General features: G+C 44.0%; 1 protein-coding gene and 1 long non-coding RNA gene across 3 annotated transcripts in view; one reads left to right on the top strand and one right to left on the bottom strand.

Annotated features, from left to right (window-relative positions):
• The window catches only part of LOC144791921 (uncharacterized), a 336,379-nt gene extending 322,112 nt beyond the window's left edge, over positions 1–14,267 (top strand). The window contains exons 6-7 of one of the 2 annotated variants that reach the window (XR_013602496.1): positions 3,687–3,760; positions 10,105–14,267. This is a non-coding gene — a long non-coding RNA (uncharacterized LOC144791921). Of the gene's footprint in view, positions 1–3,641; positions 3,761–10,104 lie in introns of both variants that reach the window. The other variant, XR_013602495.1, reaches the window with a different exon arrangement.
• The window catches only part of LOC144791919 (all-trans-retinol 13,14-reductase-like), a 282,571-nt gene continuing 271,613 nt past the window's right edge, over positions 13,837–24,794 (bottom strand). Inside the window, exon 11 of the mRNA XM_078666732.1 lies at positions 13,837–14,557. Coding sequence (XP_078522858.1) covers positions 14,412–14,557 — 146 coding nt within the window. The 3' untranslated portion in view covers positions 13,837–14,411. The remainder of the gene's footprint in view (positions 14,558–24,794) is intronic.

Here is a 24,794-nt window from a genome sequence, read left to right as displayed (position 1 = left end):
CTGCGGCTTCTGGGGCTGATGGCCTCCTGCATCCTTCTGGTGCATCACGCCCGGTGGCGGATGTGGGCTCTGCAGTGGGACCTGAAGTTTCAGTGGGCCCAGCATCAGGGCAACCTGTCCGACCATGTCCTGATCTCGGAGGGCACTGCGAGACAGCTGCAGTGGTGGCTCACGGACCGCGATTGGGTCAGCGGCAGATCCCTCTCCCTTCCCCAACCGGACCACGTAGTTGTGACAGACGCGTCCCTCCAGAGCTGGGGAGGCCACATGGGAGAAGCGGAGATCAGAGGCCTCTGGTCTTCGGCGGAGTCCCGGCTCCATATCAACCTTTTGGAGCTGCGGGCGATTCGTCTGGCACTGAAGGCATTCCTCCCCTCTGTTCGGGGGAGTGTAGTGCAGGTGTTCACGGACAACACCACCGCCATGTGGTACTGCAACAAACAGGGCGGGATGGGGTCGTGGACCCTTTGCCAGGAGGCTCTGCGCCTCTGGCAGTGGCTGGAACATCAGGGTGTGACCCTGGTGGTTCAACACCTGGCAGGTTCTCTGAACGCCAGGGTGGACGAGCTCAGCCATCAGTGCATGATGGATCACGAATGGCGTCTGAACTCGGACGTGGCCAAGGCCTCTTTCAGCAGTGGGGAGAGCCTTGGTTAGATCTATTCGCCACCGAAGAGAATGCGCAATGTCATCAGTTCTGCGCGTTGGAATTTCCAAGGGGGCACTCGCTCGGAGACGCTTTTCGTCGCGAGTGGAGTTGCGGTCTGTTGTACGCCTTTCCGCCTATACCACTTCTGCCCAGAGTGCTGAAGAAGATCAAGCGCGACCGGGCCCAAGTCATCCTTGTGGCTCCGGACTGGGCACGAAGGTACTGGTATCCAGAGCTACTCAGTATGTCAGTCGATCCCCCGGTTCGTCTGCCTCTTCAGGAGGACCTTCTGTCGCAGCAGCAGGGGACGGTCCTCCACCCGAACCTGTCCAGTCTCCACCTCCATGCTTGGAGATTGAGCGGCGACAGTTGAGGCCATTTGACTTGCCTCCTGAAGTCTGTAATGTCATTCTGGCAGCCAGGCGTCCCTCTACAAAATCGGTATACGCCTGCAGGTGGAATACATTTGTGGCATGGTGCACAGCAAAGGCTGTGGCTCCACTTTCTGCCCCTCTTTCTGAGGTTCTTCTCTTCCTTCTTTCTCTTGCCCAGCAGGGCTCTGCTCTGGGCACTATCAAGGGCTACCTTTCTGCCCTTTCAGCCTTTCTAAGGCTGCCTGATCAACCTTCTTTGTTCAAGTCCCCTATTGTAAATCGTTTTCTGAAGGGCATCACGCACATGTTCCCTCCTGTTCCGTTTGTGATGCCTCAGTGGGACTTGAACCTTGTCCTTAAGTTTCTGATGTGCGCTCCCTTTGAGACACTTCACAACTGCCCTCTCCGCCTTGTTACTCTGAAGACTGCTTTCCTGGTTACCATCACCTCTGCCAGGAGAGTGAGTGAGCTCCAGGCTCTTTCCTCTAATCCCCCTTTCCTTTCTGTCCATCCGGACAAGGTTGTCTTGCGGACCAGGCCTTCTTTCCTGCCCAAGGTTGTCATGGCCTTCCACATCGGGCAGTCTATCACGTTGCCCACCTTCTTTCCGCCACCGCATCCCTCTAAAGACCGTCCGGACCCAAAACATGCGCTCTCTTTCTATATGGTCTCGCCAGACCCTAGGATCCAGATCCTAAAGGACTCGTGCTGATGCCGGCGTGCTTCACACAGCCGCCCGGTCATTCCAAAATAGTCAGCTCCCTCACGTGGAAGCAAGTCTACCTGCCAGTCTCCAGCCTGAATTTTCCAGACTATAGGACGCTGTCCTATGCCGGCACGCTGATCTAAAAGGACTCGTGCTGGTCATCGGCAGACATCGCACGGCCACCTAGCTTTCCCTGCCGTGCCCCTGTGCAGATTCATTCCCCTATTGACGATCGCTTTAGGTCGCACGTTATCAAGCGTCTCTTCAGCACACCCCAAGCTAGACAACCCAGTCCTGATGACGATCCTTACTTACGTGGATCGAAACGCCGTCGACTCCACAGCTTATTAACAGGCGTACCTCTCCAATGTGGTTTAAATAATGAAAAGCAATCCTGAATCTGTGATATCACCTTGTCACATGATTTGAGCCACCCACTGTAGATTGTTTGCACCTTGTTCACTGTGCGCCGTCCATGCTGCCCACCCCTTCACTTGCGTCGCCACCCTCACTACAGTCACTTTTGTAGAGCACCAAGTTTTATATGGTTGTCACAAATTAAGTTTATGCAGTGCTGCTTATAACTGTATACTACTGACCATCAATTCATACCATAAAATAAGATGAATGACTATCTTACTTTAAACCAAAGAGTGTTCTCCTTTTTCTTTGCTAGCAATGCGATACGCATGCATGTTTAATTGACTATTAGTTCATCCTATTAGGACATTGTTTTTTGATTATACTCTTTCTATATGGACCGCACACGCCAGTTCCGGGATGATGACCAACTCTTTGTTGGTTACGTGGGCGCTAAGAAGGGAAAGGCGGTGCACAAGCGGACTATCTCTCGGTGGATCATCTTGTGTATCCAGGCATGTTATTCCTTGGCTAAAAAGGAGCCCCCTGTTGGATTGCGGGCTCATTCCACTCGGGCCACGGCGACTACAACTGCCCTGGGCCGGGGAGTGCCCTTGCAGGACATTTGCCAGGCAGCTACGTGGGCCTCGCTGCACACGTTTGCAAGACACTATTGTCTGGACAGTCAAGTCCGGAGGGATGGCATCTTTGGCCGTTCCATCCTCCAGGACTTTCTAGTGTGATTATTGGTTCGCAGACCCACCACCAGGGCTGGTTTGCTGGGGTATCTATTCTAAGGTAAGGAATCTATCACTAACGTGTCTCTTTCAGATGCACAAGTTACTACTTGTGTAACGATATATCTGTAAGAGACATTAGTTAGTGATATATTCCTTACCAACCCGCCCATCCTCCCTGTTCTGCGAACCGATATCTAGGGTTAAGGTCATCCCCTTCAGGGACCTAGTTTCAATGGCACCAGTGTTAGTTTTTAACATGGCTCTGCCTCTCTGGCGCGGAAAAGCTGTGTCTAAGAACTGACGTCCGCATGCGGAGGCGGCGTCTAAGTACTCCGACGAAGTCATCACGGCGCCCACGATGCCGACGACGGACGCGGAGCCACAGACGATGCCTACCGACGCGCACGGGTACTGCTACGCAAAAATTTCCGGATCGAGTGACGCCTGGGGATATTCTAAGGTAAGGAATCTATCACCAACTAATGTCTCTTACAGATATATCGTTACACAAGTAGTAACTTGTGCATTACAGCTTCTGTGCCAAACTCTTCTTTGTTGGTTTAAAAGGACCAGGTGTATCAGTGAGACCCTTGATAAGGTTTCTATTTTTCGACAGTATGGTGCGACTGAACTTTGGGTCTAGATTATCGTTGCGTTGCAGGGGATGACCTGTTGGTGCTGCGAGATTGGACCTGGAATGCCTGTTGTTTTTCGCCTCTTCCAGCTTCCATTCGCTTTGCATGTTCTTCCGCCTGATCGTGCACTTGCGTCATTTCTTCAATCTCATCCAGAGAGTAACATTTCTTTAATAGACATCTACGTAACGACACAGACTGGCATCCTTCTATGATTCGCAGGTGAAGGGCGTCTTCCGTCGTGAACGAGTCAAATTCACATGTAGCGGGCCAAACGTCTAAGGCGCATAATGAAGGTACTCATGGGCTCATCTTTTTCTTGAGATGCCGTATTGAATGTATATCTTTCATAATCAATGTTCCATTTGTGCAGAAATGTTCTGTTTAGGGCATCACGTACATTTGCATAGGACGAAGTAGCATCAGCCGGAATTTCCTTTATAATCTGACCTACATCTTTGCCGGTTAAATTGCATAGAGCAATCAGTTGCTGATACTCCTCAGTCACATGTGAACCTTTCATGAAGTCCTCAAAATCTTCTAGCCATTCCTGCCAGCGAAGACCCATGTCTCCCCCCGATATGAGGACTAGGGGTTCCGGCAGGCATAGAAAAGGGACTCCGAGCATGCCAATTCTATGTCCTCCAGTTTGCGACGTGGACGTAGGGGACTCCGGCCTGGTGCTTGCGCCAGCAAAGGCATGACGCTGTCTTGACGTAGCGAACCCACACATTGTATGTGGGTGTGCAAAAATATAAATGAGCCAAAGATTTCTAGTGACGTGTCTAGGCTCGGGAAACCACACACTGCCTGTCACTTGCCGTAGATGCAATAATGTTGACGCTAACCGCACATATGGTAGGGTGCAGGCTCAGCAGCAAGGAGCCGAGGAATGTAGCAGTCCCAACCACTTGACATATGATCCACACTTCACATTGAAATTATTCATTAACGGTATTGTAACTTATTACTGCTCAGTTGCAGCAGGTTTTACAACATTACAGCCATGACATTCCCAGTACCGTCGAGCACTCTCACAGCATTTCTAAGCACTCCCTCCTGTGATTGTCAAACATCTGTAATACCTTTGTGTGTGCCTGAATCACTCAGCTGTACTTCAATCACTAGTGCAGCATGTGCTCTATACCTCACATCTCACCTCAAACAGTGATAAGTAAAGAGCACTTTAGCATGCAGGAGCAACACAACTTAAAAATGACATATATGAAGCCAAGCAAGGCCACCTTGCGTGGCCCTGAGTAACTTTATAAATCTCGAGTAATGCAAAGCAGCACAAATCGCTGCATTGCATTTCTTTGCGCCAGAGAGGCATTTCCATGGGTGTTGCGTGGATGTTCCCACACAACATCCATGGAATCCCCAATTTACGAGAAGCGGTAGATGGGAAGCGTCCAAAACCTACGCCTCTCCTAGTTGTTTCCTCTTTCTATGTGAGTTGCATTCTGCAGCAAACAGAAAGAGTAAAAAGCCTCAGGGCATTGTTTTCACAACAATGCAGGCACAATGGTGCAAAGGAGCCTGCATTGGCGCTAGGCAGCCAACAGGGCACCAGCATATCGAAAAGGTAGGAATGTGCTGTATGGCCTTTAATACAGTACATTCCAGCCCTTTCCTTCCTTGTCACGCAGTGCAGCATAGCCCTTATTATATTATGCTTCGACCTGCCGGAGAGGACAGGGGATTCCTAGCATCAATGCTGATCCTGCACAAGGACTGTGATGGGAAACCTACTTAATTGATCCGTCTCTGGGATTGGCTACCATTCCAAGATGATAAAGCAGCTGTTTGCATAAAGAAGAATCCTTACACCAATGCACACTTCACCATACATGCAACGTATTGGAAGAACTAGTTTGCAGAGGAAGAATATGTGAATCATCCTCTGACTTCCAGCTGAAAGCGGTCAGAAAGAGTGGAAATGGTCTGGGGACCTCCGCGGTGGAACTTTCCTTCTCATTCTTAGTCTATGATACATCAAGCTGGTACCCCTGAAAGACCCGTGAAAGCTGGTGCCCCTGAAAACTTTGGAACTATCACCACCAAATTTAGGTGAGACACATGCAGCCTTCAGAAATCCCTAAAGCTCGGATGGAAGTCCAACTCAAAATGCAAAACTATAGTGAACATCGATACCACTGCTACAAAACATGATTGCAGTGCTGGTATCATGCTATGGCAATATCTGTCAGCAACCGAGGGCACCATCATCAGTGGCATAGCTGAGTGGGGAAGGGGGGGCGGGGAGTCCCGTCTATCGACTACCGCCAACCCCCGGCCCGAAGAACAAGTCGTCTGTTTGCCGCCACCACCACCCCCCCTTAACTGTACTCAGGTGGCAAACTTAACCAGGGTGGCAGTACGTCTAGCTACGCCACTGGCCATGATTCCAGACTGCACCAGGTACCAAATGGAACACATATAATACTAGAAATGCATTGCCAAAATGGAATTACATTTCAGTGGCCCAGCAATCGTTCCTGACTGTAGTTTGAAGGGACATCTGTAAACTCCAGATTGACAGAATAGTAAGTGAGCATCTCAAAAAGGAAACATTAACGTAGTTTCTGAAATAATAGGTGAAGCCCTTGCTTGCTGCCATTGAGATGTTGCCCTGCAAAACTAATAAGGTGTCTACATTTGCTGATTTTCTGGGCAGTGATATGTATGCTAAAACTGCTCTGGTCTTTGCACCTGTTTTACCACAAGGTTTTCTGTATATGTTATCATGGCCCTAGCAGTAATCTGTAAGTAGGGGGCAATTTGTAGCTCTCCCAAGGAAGGAAAGATGTTAGCTTATCATATTTACATACATAGTAGAGGTACGTGCATAGAAATGTAGAGAGAGAGGTAAAGAGAAAGGAGTGACGTAGAAGCGTTTAGGCAAAGCAAGGAGAGAGATTTGAGGCAGAGTTACTATTTGTTAGGTCTCACCCAGACTTATATTCGCTTTTAGCTGTCTGTTTTTGAAGACCTATTGTAGACAATTCCAATACCTTTAGTAGGCGAAGAGTCAGCTCATTGCTGATCATAGGTTAGATTTCTTGTCAGTCTCATTTGGCGCTTCTTATTCAATGTTTACCTTCCTCTTCTAGTGTTTATCCCTCCCATAGAGCAATAGCTACTTCACAATCAGTTTGATTTGATTACTTGTATCTTTTCACTGCTTACATTAGGAAAACAACGTTTTCTTTTATTTTTTAAGCACTCCATGCAAGTACATATATTTTTTGCTCGCTCTGCTGTTTCCACATTCCTGTTGCTACCCCTTCATCAACAAAGACTCATTGTTGCTCCTTGGGCCCGCGCCCCCTTTCTGGCTTTGACCTTGAACTGCCACCACACCCCCACCCACTCGTCCCTTCCGCCCTCACTCTTCCCACATCATTCTTTTTTTACATTTTCTTTTTTGGAGGGACCTGCTGCTACGCTTTGGTACCGGTTTGCTGCCTTTTTTCTTTCCAACATGCGTGCACAAATATTTTTTATTTACTTCTCTAAGAATGGCATCTTAAACCTTTGAACAGTAAAAGAAAGTTAAAAATAAAATAAAAAATAACATGGCCCCTGCATGCAGGATGCATGCACATGTATAAGTCATCACACTGGGAACGTTTTTGTTTGTTTTTGCAGGTACTGTCCTGCATTGGCAAAAATTATGTTTTCCCTTTTTGCCGGTGTTGAAAAGGGCTGGCTAAACAAAAAGAACCAATAATACCCAAGGCAAGATTATAAATCTATTTGCTTTAATTACCACCATCTATCTCGAAGTGTAAGATTTAAGCTTGGTCAGCCCAAGAATACACACTAATCTGATGTAAAGCTGGCACGACCAGTTGTGCATAAAAACATATTATTTTTAATAGGACATCATTGTAGCTTCTGAATGCTTAGTGATCGCTTTACCAGAAGGCCCCTTAGAAAGTGGGGATCCTGAGTAATTGCTCATTTTGCTCATGCTTAAAATGACTCCGCAGGCACTTTCCTCCTGCTGCTGGATTGTAAAGGGTTTTAGCAGGACCTGTTGCGGGGTGTACCCAAGTCTGGCAAAACAATCTCTCACAGAGATAAAAAACAAAAAGCGTGCGTCCTTCTGCATCTCAGTGTTTATAGTTTCTTATGATGTATTGGTGTATCATATATTCGGTACGTGCATTATCAAAGCCCATCAGGAATTTAAGGTTGACCGTACATTTATCTGTTCAATATAAGCAGAAATGTACAAGTGCCAGGTACATTTTTTCACCTCACTGAAAATAAATATAGATAAACCCAGACAAAATAAGCAAAAACACATTTGGATAAACAGATGGACAATTAAAAACAAAATATGAAATACCATATAACTTGGAGCCCTACTTGTATTCGAGGTACTAATGGGGAAAAGCCTCGCTTGATGCATGCCCTGATGCTTTTCAGCTAGTTAGTTTCAACACCAGGTGGATTGACAATGAACTCCGAGATCTGCTGGAGAACAGAGATTTAGCCCTTTTTACTGTATGGTGCGACTGTTGGTCCTTACATCAAATTACAAATGTACTAATTTAATACGTTCACTCGCACACATAAAATGAAAGACTTTTGAAGATTAATTAAATTCACATTGGGCCCGATTCACAGAATGAACTTAAGACTCAATCCTAAACTTACTACTATTTTGGTATTCACAGAATGAACTTACTACTTTTGGTATTCACAGAATGAACTTACTACTTTTGGTATTCACAGAAGTTAGGATTTTGTTTTAAGTCTGTCTTAAGTTAGTCTTAAGACAAAATCCTAACTTCTGTGAATACTAAAAGTAGTAAATTCATTCTGTGAATGCCAAAAGTAGTAAGTGCATTCTGGGAAATACCAAAATAGTAGTAAGTTTAGGATTGAGTCTTAAGTTCATTCTGTGAATCGGGCCCACTGTCGTCTACCACACTAAAATGTATATAAACACATTTATTTTAGGGATTCTGAAAATTAAATGTTGTCAAGCCAATCATTTTAATATTTCAATATGGTTCACAGTTGTACAATCAGTTTTCTGACAGTAACAGTCCTCGGGCTAACCTCGCCTAATCTAATTTCACTAAAATCAGAACTATGCAATTTGCGCAAAATTATATAACGGTGTTTCTACCAATTATTATTCCGTCCAGTAGTGTAGCAAGGTCAGATGGTACACAGTGCGGAAAATTTCTTACCACCACCGGCTTGACATAATAGCAAAAATATGGGTTAAAACACATCTTCTTGCCATTTTGTCACCCCCCTCAGTGATGACACCCGGGATGGCCCACACCCATCGCACCTCCCTTCCTACGCCCCTGATTCCATCACCAAAGAATTTGCAAAAATAAAACAGAATGATATGAATCTTTCAATCAACAATTTGACTTCCTCATACATTTAAAATTAGGTGTACAATCAGGTATTTTATCAACAACCTATTTTAATTGTCACCAGAAAACTAATAAAGCATAAATGAATCAAAGAATAATAAATACAATCATCATTTGTATGTAACAAACCAGTGCATTAATACATTGGAGAAATACAGTGCTTAAGAATATGTAAGTGACAATGATTGCAGTTGGGTGCTGAATGTAAAACAGTGTCACTTCTCTAAAACTGTGGAGTTTAGGACAGTGCAATGCCCTATGAACTGTGTTGTATCTACATAAACTGTAGTGCCGGGAAAATTACATCAGTTAGGATACTGGGATGCCTATAATGATAATATAGTGCCTGTTGATTTATAGTTCTTGGTGCACTCTTAGATATAATATTGGGGGAGATTAAGCACTTGAGGGCTGCTGGGTTTGCAGCTTGGGATTATGTAATATACGTTTCCTCAAATGGCATGTTTGTTTAGAAAAAGTGTAGCTATACTGAGTGGGCAGCTGACTTCTTTTGGTATTGGATGGTAACATTGGTAAACAAGTTTTGCGCTGCCATGATATTGATCAGCATTAGTCTATGTTTGAAGAGAATTGCATGCAGTTTTTTTTATTGCAATATATTGCAACAAGAAACCGATGTTGGTATTTTACCAAGTAATATACTGTTGAAATAGATCACCTGGGAAAAGCAATATTTTGTGTGCTGATTTGATGTCCAATTAAAGTTTGCAACTGGAATTATTTTAGGAGTTGACATATCGAGTTTCTAGTTTACACTGGAAACTGGAACAAAAGAAGTCTTAGGCTTTAATAGATTAAACTTCCAGTTAGAATTGGTAACCGAGAAAACAATTGTTATGCCTTAACATATTTGATGTCCCTTTCTACCTTCTTTTTAAAGGTGTTAACATTTGAAAACCACATTTTAAATCTGGGAGAATGGCCGTGATATTGATCAAATTATGCATGGTTCCTCTTCTTCGGAGGATTTGATACAATCTTATAAATTCTCACCAATACTTTCATTACAGTATTAAATACAAACTTCCTGTTACCAGTCCAAGGACTCACCAATTTCTTGAATAAATTAATCATGAATTGAAAACTAGGCATATTAAACAAGCTGAAGAGATTTTGGCATTCCAAAGATGGTGTGTGTATTTGTACTGGAGAGTTATATTTAAACTTGATGGGTCTTGCTCATTAGTAATGTTATTGTTGTGGTTTTTCAGCTACAACCTTTGTCTGGACCTTCTGGCGGACCACTTCTGTAGCCCACAATCTACAAGCAGACTGGAGAACAGTTTCTTGAAGACTGCAACAAACATCTGCCTTGGTTGGACCCTGAGTATACCAGTCAGAGATGGACTACTAATTCCAACCTAGCCTGCTTCTGGTGTAAGCAGTCTGCTTCCCTCTGCATGAGGCTAATTCAGGTCTCCTTCATGTTCTCATTCTTAGACCCTACTTTAAAAGCACCCTTTACTCCGACCTAAGGCACCTTTCCTACTGTTGATACTCGCCAATGTAGATTTAAAAATAGGGGGATTAAGTAAACTCCCACCTTCTGATTTCTGGTAGTTGTCAAGGGTAAGCCAATGTTTAAACCTCCAAAGAATTTAAGAGTGGATACTAAAGGATTTCAAATATCGATCATTAATAAAACCTGGTTACCCGTGACCAGACAGCCATGATTAGAGCAGACAAGTGCACTCTTTAATGATAGAATTATTGGAATACCTATTTAGTCAAGAACCATATGCTTTATAAATATGAATTTGAAACATACTTCCAGTTTAAAGTCAATGCCATATTCTTGCCACCGGATGTCTCTGTTACACTATGCACTGCCAATTACCCCACATATTACATCACTCATGACATCTTCCATGACATCATTGATAATATCACTGCAACATTTGCAGTGAAATTATTAATGAGAAAACTGCATGGCGGGAGCGTAAGTTATAGTTACCTTAGGGCATGAGTTATTGTATAATACAATACAATACATAACAATAACTATAACTGCTGATTTTCTATGGTTTTGTGTGTGTAAAATCTGAACCTAACTATAACGTCCCTGTAACAATAATTTTACAGGCACAAAACCATCGAAATGCATCAGTTATAGCTACCTGAGCTAACTAGAACTCATGCCCTTGCAATGCACTGCTTCACATATTACATCAATCAAGACATGGTCAGTGACATCACTCATGACATCATTCAGTGAGTGTTTTGTAAAAGTTTGTTCGATTCAAAGATATAAACTAAGCTACGATAGAAGTTAAATTAGTATACTTTCTGTACTACTGAGTGATACTATTTCCAACATATGTTTTCTGTGTGACTGTCTGTATTAGTGCGAGAGTGGGTGTCTTAGTGGCTGTATTGGTGTGTGAGGGCTTTATGGGTCTGTGAATGGGTGGGTCTGTAGCTGTATGAGTATGAGTGGGTTTGTGAGTGGTCTCTGACTGTGTGTGTAAGTGTCTGTATGGGTCTGTGAGTGGCTGCATGAGTGGCTATATGGGTGTGTGAGTGGTTTTGTGGATGTGTGACTGCCTAAATGGGTGTGTGAGTGGGCATGTAAGGTGTGTGGGTGTGTTACTGTCTGTATGGGTCTGTAAATGGGTGTATTAGTGGTTCTAATGGTGTGTGAATGGCTGGTGAGTAGTCTGTGGATAAGTCATCAGTGATGTAACTGACCATGTCATGAGTGATGTAATATGTGAAGTCATAAAGAGTGCATTGCAGAGGCGTAAGTTATAGTTAGCTAAAATAACTATAATTGCTGAATTTCTATGGTTCTAGGAGTGTAAAATTTGAATCTAACTATAACATCCCTGTAACCTTTGGTTATTTTTAGTGCATTTCTAAGGTTTTTTTTAAATTCCATTTCCTAACTATAACGTTTTTGTAACCTTTGCTTTTTAAGTGAATATATATACACACACACACACACACACACACACACACACACTAGCTTGCTAATTTGGCACTAATGCTTTTAGGAGAAACGTAAGAATATTTGAATAATATCTGTTTGCAGAATTTATGAGTTTAAAAGTTAATTCTCCCTTGCAGGACTAGCTAGACTAGACACATGAGAGTACAGGAATAGCTTCTGCTATCTAGTGATACATTTGGCTCCCACAGAAGAAGAGAAACATAAGTAAAATACAGGCATGGTTCAAGAGGGACTAAAATAAATGGTGTTAAAAAAACACTGCCATTGGCCTTAATGGGACAGTTGGCACTGGCCAAAATAGTCCTCCTTCTGTGAAACCTGTACACTCTCTACAGGGTCATGCGTGTCCTCCCCAGTGGGATGTTTCAAGAGCTAAACCAACTATTTGCATCACACAGGTAAACACAGCAAAGTTAAACTGGACACATAAATGCCCCTTGGCGGCGTGAAGATTGGAGTAAAAAATTAAATTAACAAGAGAAGACAACATACTCACTGAGGATTTATCGGACTGTACAACGTTGATTCACTAATTGTCAGACCCGTTGGCTAGGAGACCAGTGTGAAGAGGCTAGATCCACTTGACAGGCTGAGCAGTGGGAAGTGAACTCAGACTGAAGGAGAATAAGCCCAACAGATGAGACTATATTGTAACAAGATGTGGGTATGATGGACAGAAGATATATTAAACTAGAGAAAGGATAGGATAGATTAACAGTGAGCAAAAAAGTGGCATTAAGATATAATTGGTAAACTGCAAAGCACACACAGGGGAAACCTACGGAGATCCACAGATAAATACAGTGGGACACTGCTAAAAATGGTCACCCAGTGTCAACTTAGATAGACAAGTCCTGTGATAATCAGGGGTACTTGATGTGAGTGGACATTGCACAAGACAGAGAATCGAAACAGCTATATTCATTATGGAATACTGAAATTAAATTGCATATTTTGGGTGTACATAACGCAGTGGGCATCCTGAAAGCAAAATTACTTAATGCCCAAATGAGAAAAATGATGATTTTGTTTTAAAAAAAAGAAGTATATATGATAGGATATGGTTTCCAACTCTGGGTGCCCCAGCACTTCATATTCTGCAACTAGAGCAGAATTAGGAATGGTTTAAGTTAGTAGTAAAGCACACAGGTGAGAACTGACTTACTCACAATACAAATGTAAATGTGAACTTGCTTTCGCAAGGCCCCGTCTGTCTCAAGGATACAGAATATTAAATTCCTTTTTAGAAACGTAGAATTCATATATTTATTGATGTACCTACTTGTTTAGAAAATAAATGATGTATAGTTGCATTGCATTACTGATAAAGAGCACTTTTAAAAAGCTAGAAAATATGCTTACACTATTGAATTGTAAGAAATGGGCCTTGGTTGCTATTCTTCACTTCAGGGAAAAATATACTTACTAGAAGTAAGAATTCTCTTGTAGACATTGCACAGACATCCTGTCCATGTATAAGTCAAAGAATAAGGTTAATTTGGAGTGATACATAAATACGGTACATAGAACACAACCCTTGAGGGCACTTTTAGGTCTGCCAGAATATTAACATACGCACTTTATATGGCAACTAACAACTCAACAAATAAAAGCATGTAGTTGTTTGATGGGGGATAGTCTGTATTTAGATAAGCTGCACAAGTGTTTACTCTGAGATGCCAATGCTTAAGGAAAATCTTTAAGTAACATGGTACTTGAAAAGGACAATTTGCCATTCATATTAAAAAGAAGAATATGCAGGCATATAGGTAAGAGCAACAAACTTCTAGAAGCACAGAGAAATAAGAACAATGCGTCTAAAACAGAGAAGTGGTAATCCAAGGGAGTAATTAAGCAGTTATGGCTTCTCTACATGGCACTTCCAGCCCTGCTTATTAAACTCTAACTTCTATTTTTTATTGTGCAATTTGTGTTAGAGGCCAGAACTGAGATTGTCTTGTTATTTGTTGTTTCCACATTGAAGGATCACTCCTAGTGTTTGAAACATTTTAATTGAATTTACCTTGTGCAAGAAAGTGACATCATAATTGCTTTTTTTAACCTGTACGATATAGATTTTGAATTGAATTTCATATGTGGGGCATTTACAGTCGGAAACTAGTTTGGAGACACTAATGGTAAAGCTACAGAGTGTGTTAAGGTCAGCAAATCAAGAGCCAACAACAAGATAGACTCGATGGGCTGAGTGGTAATAATAATAGCAACCGTTTCCTTCTTCTGTTTGGCTGTGGGTAGGAATTTCTAGAAAATTAAAGATCTGGACTTACAGAAATGTAGGCTCTTTGTTTGAAGTTGAAGTCTGAACAGTGTGTCCAATTACCCAATCCCATCCAATGTGCTCTCCCAAATTGGATTGTTAAATCAAACTTGTTTTCATGATAAAATAAATTACATTTCAAATCAGTGGGTTCAGAGCCATAAGAGTGTTAAACCATTAGCTTTCCTGGCAGGAAAATCACTGTTCAGGGAGAAGCTAAAACTGTGAATGCCTTCGACATCTTTCACACAGATGAGTCATTGGTCACAAATCCCAAATGTATTGGTGCATCAGTCCAACTTCTTGAGTGCCTTCTCCTTCACTTGCTTTCGAAGGCGCTGCATGTCCAGGTATAGGTTGCGGCCCAGGACCTCTGAAGCACAGACCATTGCTCCATTAAGGGCACCTACAAATCCACCAAGAAAGGCATCCTGACCTAGAGAGAACATAGACAATTATGTTGGGCTCCGAGTCTAAAGTACAGTGACATTCTTAACAGTTTCCATATTTCACCTTGGACAAGAACCACAACAATTAGGAAAGCGCAAAACAACTTGTGGGACATGCAGTTGAAATGTAAAATCACCAGAAGAAAATACATCATCTCTAGCTGTGGCTCTTACACAGAGTACAGCAGTTCAAAAGAAAACAATGCTATATATGGTCTTGTTTGGGTACCAGAATGTTGGCAGCATATGTCATTATTTGCTGGGGTTTAGCCCATGGGATCACATAATCATTATTGAGTGAATTAACAATGCTACTTGTAGTCCATGAGTTGGGCACGACCCATTGACGACAGTGGATCAGGGGCATGGTTTAGGTATCTGGAGCAAAAGTTCACTAATAGAGTAGTGCAGGACACAACTAGATGTTGTCCATGAGATGGGTGCAATCTTAAACAAAGGGCTGCCAATGATTAGAGATACACAGGCTGCACATTATCGAAAGGGAGACATCACTACCTATGATCCACACCTTTTGGTTCAGAAAATTGTCTTTGGAAATCACAATCTATGGTACTGTCATCGGGGAGAGAACATCAACAGAAAAATATACAACAGCATTAATGGCGCTAAAACATAAGAACAGAACTCGGTCATGAAAAAAACAAAGGTTACAACCAGCGACAGTCCAAGGATTGGGCCCAGGCGTCACTTTTATAAAAGAATATCACTTGAGGAGAGCTAAGCATAGTCAACAGAGAAAGGCAGGATATTGCTAGCCATTGCCCCCAAACTGGGAAAGAATATTGCCAATAGGAAAAATATGAGCAGGTCATCAGTATTAATCAAATATTGTGTGATTTAATAAGGCAAAATTGAATTGGCTAAGTCAGACTAGAAATACACTTGGATATAGCTCTTGCCATAACATCAGCTAACTCGCTTTTTCTTTCCCTGTCTCTCTCCAAAACTATGTTGCTCCTTATTCAAAACTTATACATAGCTATCTTTCTAAAAACTACAATATAATGCTTGTAAACATTTCTTTAGGCCTCTCTACAAACTGCCATTTAGGTCACTCTCTTCAAAATGATCATTAAGTGCTTTCCCAAAAAGTTGCATGCTCCCTTCTTTAAATTATTCCAAAGTACAGTAGTTTATACTCTACTAAACTCCTACATTGATCTACTTTTCCAAATGTCAAACATAACTTTCACTTCAAAACATCCATGAATTGGTCTCTAACGCTCAGTTATCTGTTCACCCCCCACCTACTATAGGTCTCACAAAAACTCTATTTAGCTTTCTACAAAACGATGTGGGGCATGACTTATGCGCCATTCAAGACGGCAGTCCTTCTCTGAGCTCCAAGCCATTGCGGAGCAATTTATTCATCATAGACGGTCTAGTGTAGGGCATTTCTCTAACCAGCATGCCGCTGCTATTTCTACTCAACTCTTGGTCATGGACGTCTTATCCTCCTGCTTCTCGGTGGCTTTCTGTGACCCGGAACTGCGGGTCAGGCCGGTCCTGAAGGATATATGGATATAGTTTCAGATCCTGGATGCACAGACTGAAAAGGCTGTTACCTTGTTTTTTCAATTTGGCATTTCTTCATCGGCATCAGATTGTCTTCTGGCTGTATATGTGCCAAAACCCACTACTTCCAGTGGCTTTGTCAACCAGATAGGCAGGTGTGCTGGTTTTGATGACTTTGTAGGTGATGTAGCTGCTTTGAAGAAGGTGCAGGCAGGCAATACAGCGACGACCATCCGCAACACCTGGTCAACTCTTCGTGCTACAGTGACAACAATCTGTGACGCTCTCCTTGCTCCTCATAGTCTCCTTCACTGCAAACGGACTTCTTCGCAGTGGATTTTAGAAGGTTACTTTTTCAGTGGGACTAACCTGGCCCCTCTACCTGTCCCACTCTTCATCACAGTTGGCCAGAATTTGTGACTTTCACCCGGTCTCATACGACCAGATAACTGTGAGTGGAGCTTTGTGCTTGTAGGTGCTAAACTTATTACCGTAACTCTTTGAAACCGCATAAATCGAGTTCTAATGATTGGCTTTTTGTCGTTTTGGTGTCAAATAATATATTACATTTTACTCGATTTTTCTAAATTGGTGTGGGATTTTTCTTGTGTTGTGTTTTCATCTTATTCCTGTTAGAGGCCATATGTAAAGTATTTATGCTGACTACTTTTGTACCAAGCTGCCAGAGGGTTAAGCACAGGTTAATTTAGAGACTTTTGTGGTTCGCCCTGACAAGGAATGTCGCTGCTGCTTGAGGAGGGATCACACCCAGTCAACCAACAACCCCATTTCTCACACTGTATGTAAATGGTTTACATAAACATCTAACATTGTTGGATAAAGACTTCCAGATACAATCCCTATGACGGTTTTATTGTATGCACATGACGCAGTGCCTTTTTCCTAAACATCCTCAGATCTTAAGGGTATGGATAACTTGGAGACCAACCTCACTAAAACTTATTATATGGCCATGGGGGGCAGGTCTTCCAAAATCTGCATTAAGGGTAAGCAAAACTAGAAAGTTTTATCAAACCATTGGTGCATTTATCCTATATCACCCAGTTGGTTCCGGCAGGTAAAATCTGTCTTAGGGCAATTCTTGTGGGGGCTGGGGCGGTTTCTGTAGCTATACACATGTGCTTCCTCTCCACGTATTGTGGCGGGCTAGCAACTTCGGAAATCCTTTCTTTTTACTAGGCCTCCCATCTTTTGGTCCTGAATGAGTGGTGGTATGGCGATAGGGGAGATCCGGCATATGCTATGGAACGTTATTTGATGGGTTCCCGTACACTTCATACCCTTCTATATACAGCGTAGATACAGAGTGAGTTATCAGCAGCCACTCAGCTGATGTTTCGCATCTGGCGGCAGGCTCTGCGCCGGATGGGGTGGTGGAATACTCTGACCGTAGAAACTCCTCTATGGCACAATGGGCGGCTGCCTCGTCTGGCGGCGCTGCAGGGCTTTAGGGGATGGGACAATATAGGGATCTCTACATTAGGTGATGTGCTGAGGGGTACGACTCTCAAGTCCTTTCAGGAACTCCAGGAAGAATTTGACATGCCTCGCTCCCAGTTCTTTAGGTACCTCCAGTTTCGTCATGCACGAACACCCAGTCTGGAGGGGCTGGAGGCCCTCCCTGAGTTTAGTCCGTTGGAATCGAGATTATTTATGGGGGACCTAGACACAAAGAAAATATCCTGCATTTATCAGGCGTTAGTCACGCACTGTTCCCCTACACTGCAGAGACTCTGGGAGCAATGGGAAGAGGGTGTAGGCGAGCTGGAGGAGGAGGATTGGAGGGAGGCACTGGCCGCCCCCAGGGGTGCGGCCATAGCAATGCGTCTCCGCCTTATTCAGTTTAAATACCTACACAGAGTGTACTGTACAAGGGTTCGGCTGTGGAGGGCTGGACTGATTGCCTCACTGGTCTGTCTCCGTTGTAACGGGGAGGACGGGACATTTCTTCATACGGTATGGAGCTTTGACTCTTTGACTCCGTTTTGGAGGGGGGTCCTGGCCTGCATGTCTGAGGTGTTGGGATGGGTGCTCCCCCGTACGCCAAAGTTTGCCCTGCTGCATGTTATGGAGGGGATGGGGATAACCTCTACAAGAGACACCTGATGCTACTTGCCCTTACACTGGCCAAAAGAGACATCGCTAAAGGGTGAAAGGATTTACAAGCCCCGTCGGTGGTCGTTTGGAAGAAGGGGTTAGATTATTGCATGGGGTTGGAGCAGCCAATCTTCGTGGCTAGGGGGTTTCCGCGTAAACATTTTAAAATTTGGACTTAAATATGTATCTGACCAAGTTAAACTAGTTCACTTACTATTGGGGTTGTTAGTATGGGCTAATAGACATGCCATTTTAAACAGGTATATTATAGGAGGATGGGTATAGAATCCCTTGGTTCAAGCATGTGAGGCAAATATGTAATGACCTTGAGAGGCCTAATTTGTATCTAGTTCCCACTAAATTAACCCTGAAAGAAAAAGTATGGATTAAGCAGTTTTACTGGTAAAGAGTGGAGATGAATCGAGAAAGTGCTGAGATGGCTAACCCCACATTATGGAAGTATGTTGTTATTCAGTCTACCCCACATACAGAAACTTACTTTGCCTGCATTCATAATGTGTGGAAAGGAATATGTTACTTACCCTGTAAGCATCTATTCATAGCGTGTAGTGCCGTAGATTCATATGCTTAGGATACTCCTGCCATTTAGTGTTGGGCTGGACGATTGCAAGTTGTTTTTCTTCGAAAAAGTCTTTCAAGTCATGAAGTATGGTGACTCCTCAAAAAAAAATCTGTATTGAGCATGATCATCTACTCCTTTGCTAGGTGTTGTTTAGCTGGTAGTGACAGAAAAGATAAGCATGCAATATAAGATAGTGTTTTAGTAAATAAGTTAGGCAGTAGCATCCGGGGAGGAGAGTGGGTGCATATGAATCTATGGCACTACAAGTTACGAACAGATGCTTACAGGGTAAGTAACATTCGATTTGTAGCATGTGCTGGCTGTAGATACATATGCTTAGCATAGAAAGTAAAGCAGTACTCTCCAAAAGTGTTTACAATACAGCAAGACCCACTCTAGCTTGTTGATTAGGACATCGACACCATAGTTTTTGTGAATGTATGTGGGCTGCTTTACAGATATATGCTAATGGGATGTTTCCTAAAAAAGCAATGAAGGCTAATTTTTTTCCGTGTGGAGTGAGGTCGTGGAGTTACAAGTAGTGATTGATTTAAGGTAGCAAGTTTGAATACATCTGGCTATCATTCTTGCTTTTCCATCTTTGGATATAGGGGAATATTTTTGAGGGTTTGAAAATGCAACAAAAAGTTGTTTTTTCTCGAAAAGGTTTAGATCTCTCGATGTGATACATTAATGATCTTTTAACATCAAGCGTGTGTAGAGCTCTTTCTGCTACCGAATTAGGTTTAGGAAAGATTATTAGGTAGGTCTACTGTCTGGTTTGCATGGAATGGGGAAACAACTTTAGGAAGGAACTCTGGATTAGTCTGAAGTACCAATTTATTTGGATAGAATTGGAAGAAAGGTTCTTCCAAGCCGAGCACTGGAAGTTCACTTATTTGCCTAAGAGGTGTGATAGCTACCAAAAAAGCTAATTTCCATGCAAGGAACTGTAAATCACAGGAATGTAGTGGTTAAAAGGTGGTCCTATGAGTCTAGTGAGAACAATATTGAGGTTCCAGACACGTGCTGGTGGGGTGGAAGGTGGAATTACTCTTTTTAGTCCCTCCATAAATACCTTGAATACTCCGAAAGCAGCCCTGGTGTTGAAAAGACTGTAGTGCTCCCATGGTTTTGGTGGTGTCCGTGTTTTTTTAAAATGTATACCAACATATCATCTACTTGTGGTCCAAACAAATGTTTCAGGTGGGAAGGGAAGCTATGGAGATTCAAGAGCCTGCCTTTTGGCTGGACGTCAGCTCCGTGGTGTTTTACGAAATTCATGAAACCTGTGATAGCTTGGTTGAGATCAAGAGGGTTATGGTTGATAGTATATTTGGACAATGTGTTAATCATGGCAGAGAAAAGGGCGTTAGCAGAAGATCAGATGTAGTTAGCTGAGAGAATGTTGTAGAATCTAGGATTTGTAGTGAACAAAGCGAAGTCTTGTCTGACCAATGCAGGAGCTGACATTTTTTGGTTTCCAAATACAGACCTTGGAGGGCGTGTTGTAGTTACCTATGAAATTAGTGAAGAAGATACGCAAGGAGCTGAGGAGAGTGAAGCGGTCAGTGCAAATAACTTTGCGTCAGAAGCAAGTCTGTTGGGTCTCTTGTCTGCGTCCATTCAAACAATGTGTCCGCCATCCCTGCATTATCTGTCTCTTCAAAGATTGAAAAGTTATCATTCGTGTTTTGGAGCAAAGTATTCACAGAAAATAGAAATGAGTCAGGAGGCAATGCAGGATGTGAATTGGTGGTTAATGAACATGGATGCCTGAAATGGAAGGGACATATTTGGGGAGTTCCCAGAGGTGGTGATAGAGTCAGATGTAAGTCTGTATGGTTGGGGAGCAAGGTGTGGAACGGCAACAATGGGAGGCTGTTGGTCAGAGAAGGTGATGCATATCAATTGTTTGGAGTTACTGACAGGATCCTTCGCAGTGTGGAGTTTTGTGAGGAATCAGGTGAGGTGTTGTGTGCTGCTGAAAATGCACAATGTTTCCATGGTTCGCTATGTCAACAAGCTGGGAGGCCACAATCAAGGGGATTAGCGAAGTTGGCAAATTAGTTTTAGAGTTACTGCTTGGACAGGGAGATTAATGTTCAGGCACAACACATTCCTGGGAAGAGCAATATAAAGGCAGATTGGTATTCAACGAATCTAAAAGGTGCAAGCAATTGGAAGTTGAACATGGAGGGTTTTTTGAGTTTGGACCAGACATGGGGTCTGTTGGAGATGGATCTATTGGCAGAAAGGTTGAATGCACAACTACAGAAGTTTTACAGTTGGAGACTGGCCCAGAGGCATTCAGAGTGGATGCTTTCCTTCAGGATTGGGCGAAATTGAGGCTGTATGCATTCCCACCTTTCTCATTGATTACGAGTTTGCTCATGAAGGTCAGGAGAGAGAGGTTGGAGTTAGTCTTAATATCTCAGTTTTGGCAGTCACAGGTATGGTTCCCGGAAGTGAGGAGTCTGTTGATGGACAGTCGGTGTTATTACCTTGTTTTCTGCAGCTACTGGTGGATGCCCAGGAGAATTGTCACAAGTTGGTTACAGGAGGCCAGTTGGTTCTGATAGGATGCTTGATTTCAGGAGAGTATGTCTAGGGTCTGGGTTATCACAGGAACCTTCAGAGCTTATTACGAAATCATGGGCACCAGGAAAATAAAAAGGTGTACCGATCAGAATGGAGAAGATAGTGTGGTTGGTGTTCAGCAAGGTTTTGGGATCCCGTGGCAGAAGTGGTGAATCATTATTAGAATTGTTTAAGAAGAGATTAGTGTATAATTCAGCGAACTTGAGTGGTTCAGCAATTTCAGCAGGGCATGAGTTGGTGGATTGAACTGCCGTTGGACAGCACGCTTTGGCTAAAAGGGGTGCGAATGGAGTTTCCTCCATAGGCAAAGTATTCATCTTTATGGGATGTGTTGCAAGTATTGAAGGAAGTTCAAGGATGGAGGAGAGTAATGAGGCAATGGCATTAAAATTGTTGTCATGGAAGAGGGCGATATTGTTGTGTTTGGTGTCTTTTAGGAGGGTTTTATAAATAAGAGCTTTGGAGGTGACTGCTAGAAGGTTTCAGCCAGAGGGTGCATTTTTTCAGTTACTAAAGTGCAAAAAAACTATGTCTAGAACAAATTTCTATCCAAGGATGGAGGGACATGATTTGCTGTGTATGGTACGATGATTGCAACAATTTAAGGAAAGGACGGTGAAGTTAAGAGAGCAAGGTGTTTTACAGCTTCTAATTTCTTATAGGCAACCTTTCAGAGTGGTATCTGCGCCAATATTGGCAGGGTGGGTGAAGGAGGTAATGAAGTTAACAGGAGTAAATGTGTGTGTGTTTGGGGTGCATTCGGCGAGGGGAGCAATGGCAAAGTTTATGTAATAAGCAGAGGTCTAAGTTCTATTATGATGGCAGCTGATTGGTCGAGTGAATCAAAGTTTAAGAGTTTATACATTAAACCTGTGGAAAATGATGTACAGAGAGTTATGGATGAGCTTTGAACATGCATAATATTGGCCTCTGTGCCTTGCTATAAAATGCAGATTCTCTACAGTTTTAATGGAAAAGACAATCATGATTTTATTAAGGACACAGAGGCTAACATTATACCTCCCTGTGAGTAACTAACCCTTTTGATGAGTTTGATTTATATTGTTTTTCCAGGACATAACTGAGGAGAAAACAGTGGAGAAGATTATTGGCAATAGGATATATACGTAGATTACAATGGATGAAGTTGACTTTTTGAGGGGTTTTGGACTCTGATTGTTTTCACAGGAAGAAAAGAAGGACGATGGCTGCATGTTCTATGTTATTTTGCATGTTCTAGATTTTTAAGGATATTCTATTCTAATTCTAAATTCTTTGTTGCTGCTGTGTATGAGGGGCAATAAAGGAGTAATGCATAATATTAGCCTCCATGACTCTAATAATATCATGGTTTTCTTCCAATTAAAACTGTGGAAAGGGGCGGCTTGGCCAAGATGGCATCGCTGTAAGATGCAGCTTCGGAGCTCTCCGCTCCCACCGGGCCACTTATGGCGATTTCGGCAGTGAATCGGTCATAATCCATGCAACACCAGCCCGCGAGCAGCTCCGCGCCACTGAGGTGGGGGCTATTGAGTCCGGTCGTCGGGTTTAATGCCGCGACAGTCCATGACGCACGGAGCTGCTGGGCACCCGGGAGGGTCAACACTACCTCCGGTGCAAGCGGCACAGCTCTGGCAGTACTCGGCGGTCCCTTCAAGACCTGGAGACTGCCGCAAAATGCACCCGGTGGCAAGTCTCCCCCAGAGCGGCTGAGCTGGGCAAACGGAGCTCTAGACCACGTCGGCAACGTGAGGTCCCGGCTCTGCTGCTGCGAGAGGGCCACAGCTTTGGAGGTGGAGTGGGGGAGGGGCCACCGCACTTGCAGTTCCTGGGGCATCCTGCCATCATTTCGTCCCTCACACCGTCCCCCCACATGCAGGCCTGGAGAAGGAGCACACATTGGCCTGCCTAACAATCCTGCTGAGCCCTGGTCAGGGCAGTGGACCCTGGTACCGGCTTTTGAGGGTGATCAGTGCAACCACATGTGTGGCTGGAGGAGCCTAGAGGCCACCTGGGCCACAAGTGCAGCCACGCTGTTGGTAGAGGTGCATAGCTGGATATATCCATCTGCTGTCCTGGCTTTGGGGCCCGCCCAGGGTCATTGCTGTTTTTTCTAACGTCCTGTACCCAGGCTGAGTGTATAAATCATCTAGCTGTGGTGCAGGAAGGCACGACTGGACAGTGGCACAGGTACAGCAACTGGTGTGGGGGTGAGCAAGCACAGCACCTTCAAGACTTGCCCCTGACACAGAGACACTTGCAGGCAGGGGCGCCCTGGTGAGGAGTCTTGGGAGCACCTTCCATCAGCCGGCCCTGGTCAGAAAGACACCTAGGGCCACTGCGCCTTACGCTTACATGCCTTACATGCGGAGGGCCCAAGGGATAATCCAACGCATCATCGGACGGTCCTGCCAAGAGGAGGACGATATTGTGCCAATGCTGGGGAGCCAGAGCTGCGGCGATAGGCCTCCAGCACCAACAGAGATTATACCCCACGGGTTTGGGACCAAGGTGAGAGCGGGAGTCTTTGTGGGAGAGGGGCGTGCTACAGTGTCTTCCCAGCTGTGATATTGCCCCTCCACTCCCCCTCCCGGCCTCCTGCGCTTGCTGCTTTCGGTGTACTGGCCGTCATCACAAGAGCGAATCCCACATGACCGGGGTCATGGCAGCCTTCAAGGGCAGGAAGGACAGGTCGATGAAAGACCTCTTACTTAAATCAATGCAACAGTCTGAGAGCCAGCCAGGAGTGGGGCGTGCAGACCAGACAGAAGGGAGTGAGAGCCCGGATGCCCCAATTAGCCGATCCTACCTGGAGTCGCTTTTTTAGATCATGTCTTTGACATGATCTGTCTGCCTTGAAACACGAGCTGTTGGCCAATTTACTAGACGTCCGTTACGATGTGGACTCCCTGGGCAAGCGAGTTCACACACTAGAAGAGCATGAAACAGGCCGCAACGAGGAAATTGAAAACCTCCAACAAGAAGTCCTAAAGCTGCAAGAACAGTACTAGGAGCTACAGGCTCACACTGCAGAATTAGAAATTAGGTCCTGGCGGATCAATATTCGCATCCGAGGCATGGCGCATGCAGAGGGAGATGGAGACATCAAGGCGCTGGTGGCAGGCCTCTTCCGCTTCATTCTCAGGGAATCCCCAGAGATCCCGGTTAAGCTGGATTGCACTCATAAAGTGGGCCCACGGAAGGCAGCCTCTGCGCTAACTGCGGACATACTGACCTATGTCCATGACTACCAGCTGAAAGAAAGGATTCTTTGCGAGGCTCGTAATCGCATGGACTTTTAATATCAGGGCCAGAAACCCACTCATTTTCAAGACCTGGCCGCCTCTACTTTGCATAAACACAAATCCTTCCGGCCGATCACACTA

Source organism: Lissotriton helveticus, chromosome 11, assembly GCF_964261635.1.
Source record: "Lissotriton helveticus chromosome 11, aLisHel1.1, whole genome shotgun sequence".
NCBI classification, from domain to species: Eukaryota; Metazoa; Chordata; class Amphibia; order Caudata; family Salamandridae; genus Lissotriton; species Lissotriton helveticus.
The sequence above is the reverse complement of the archived record's forward strand: the minus strand, read 5'-3'. Positions and strand labels throughout refer to the sequence as shown.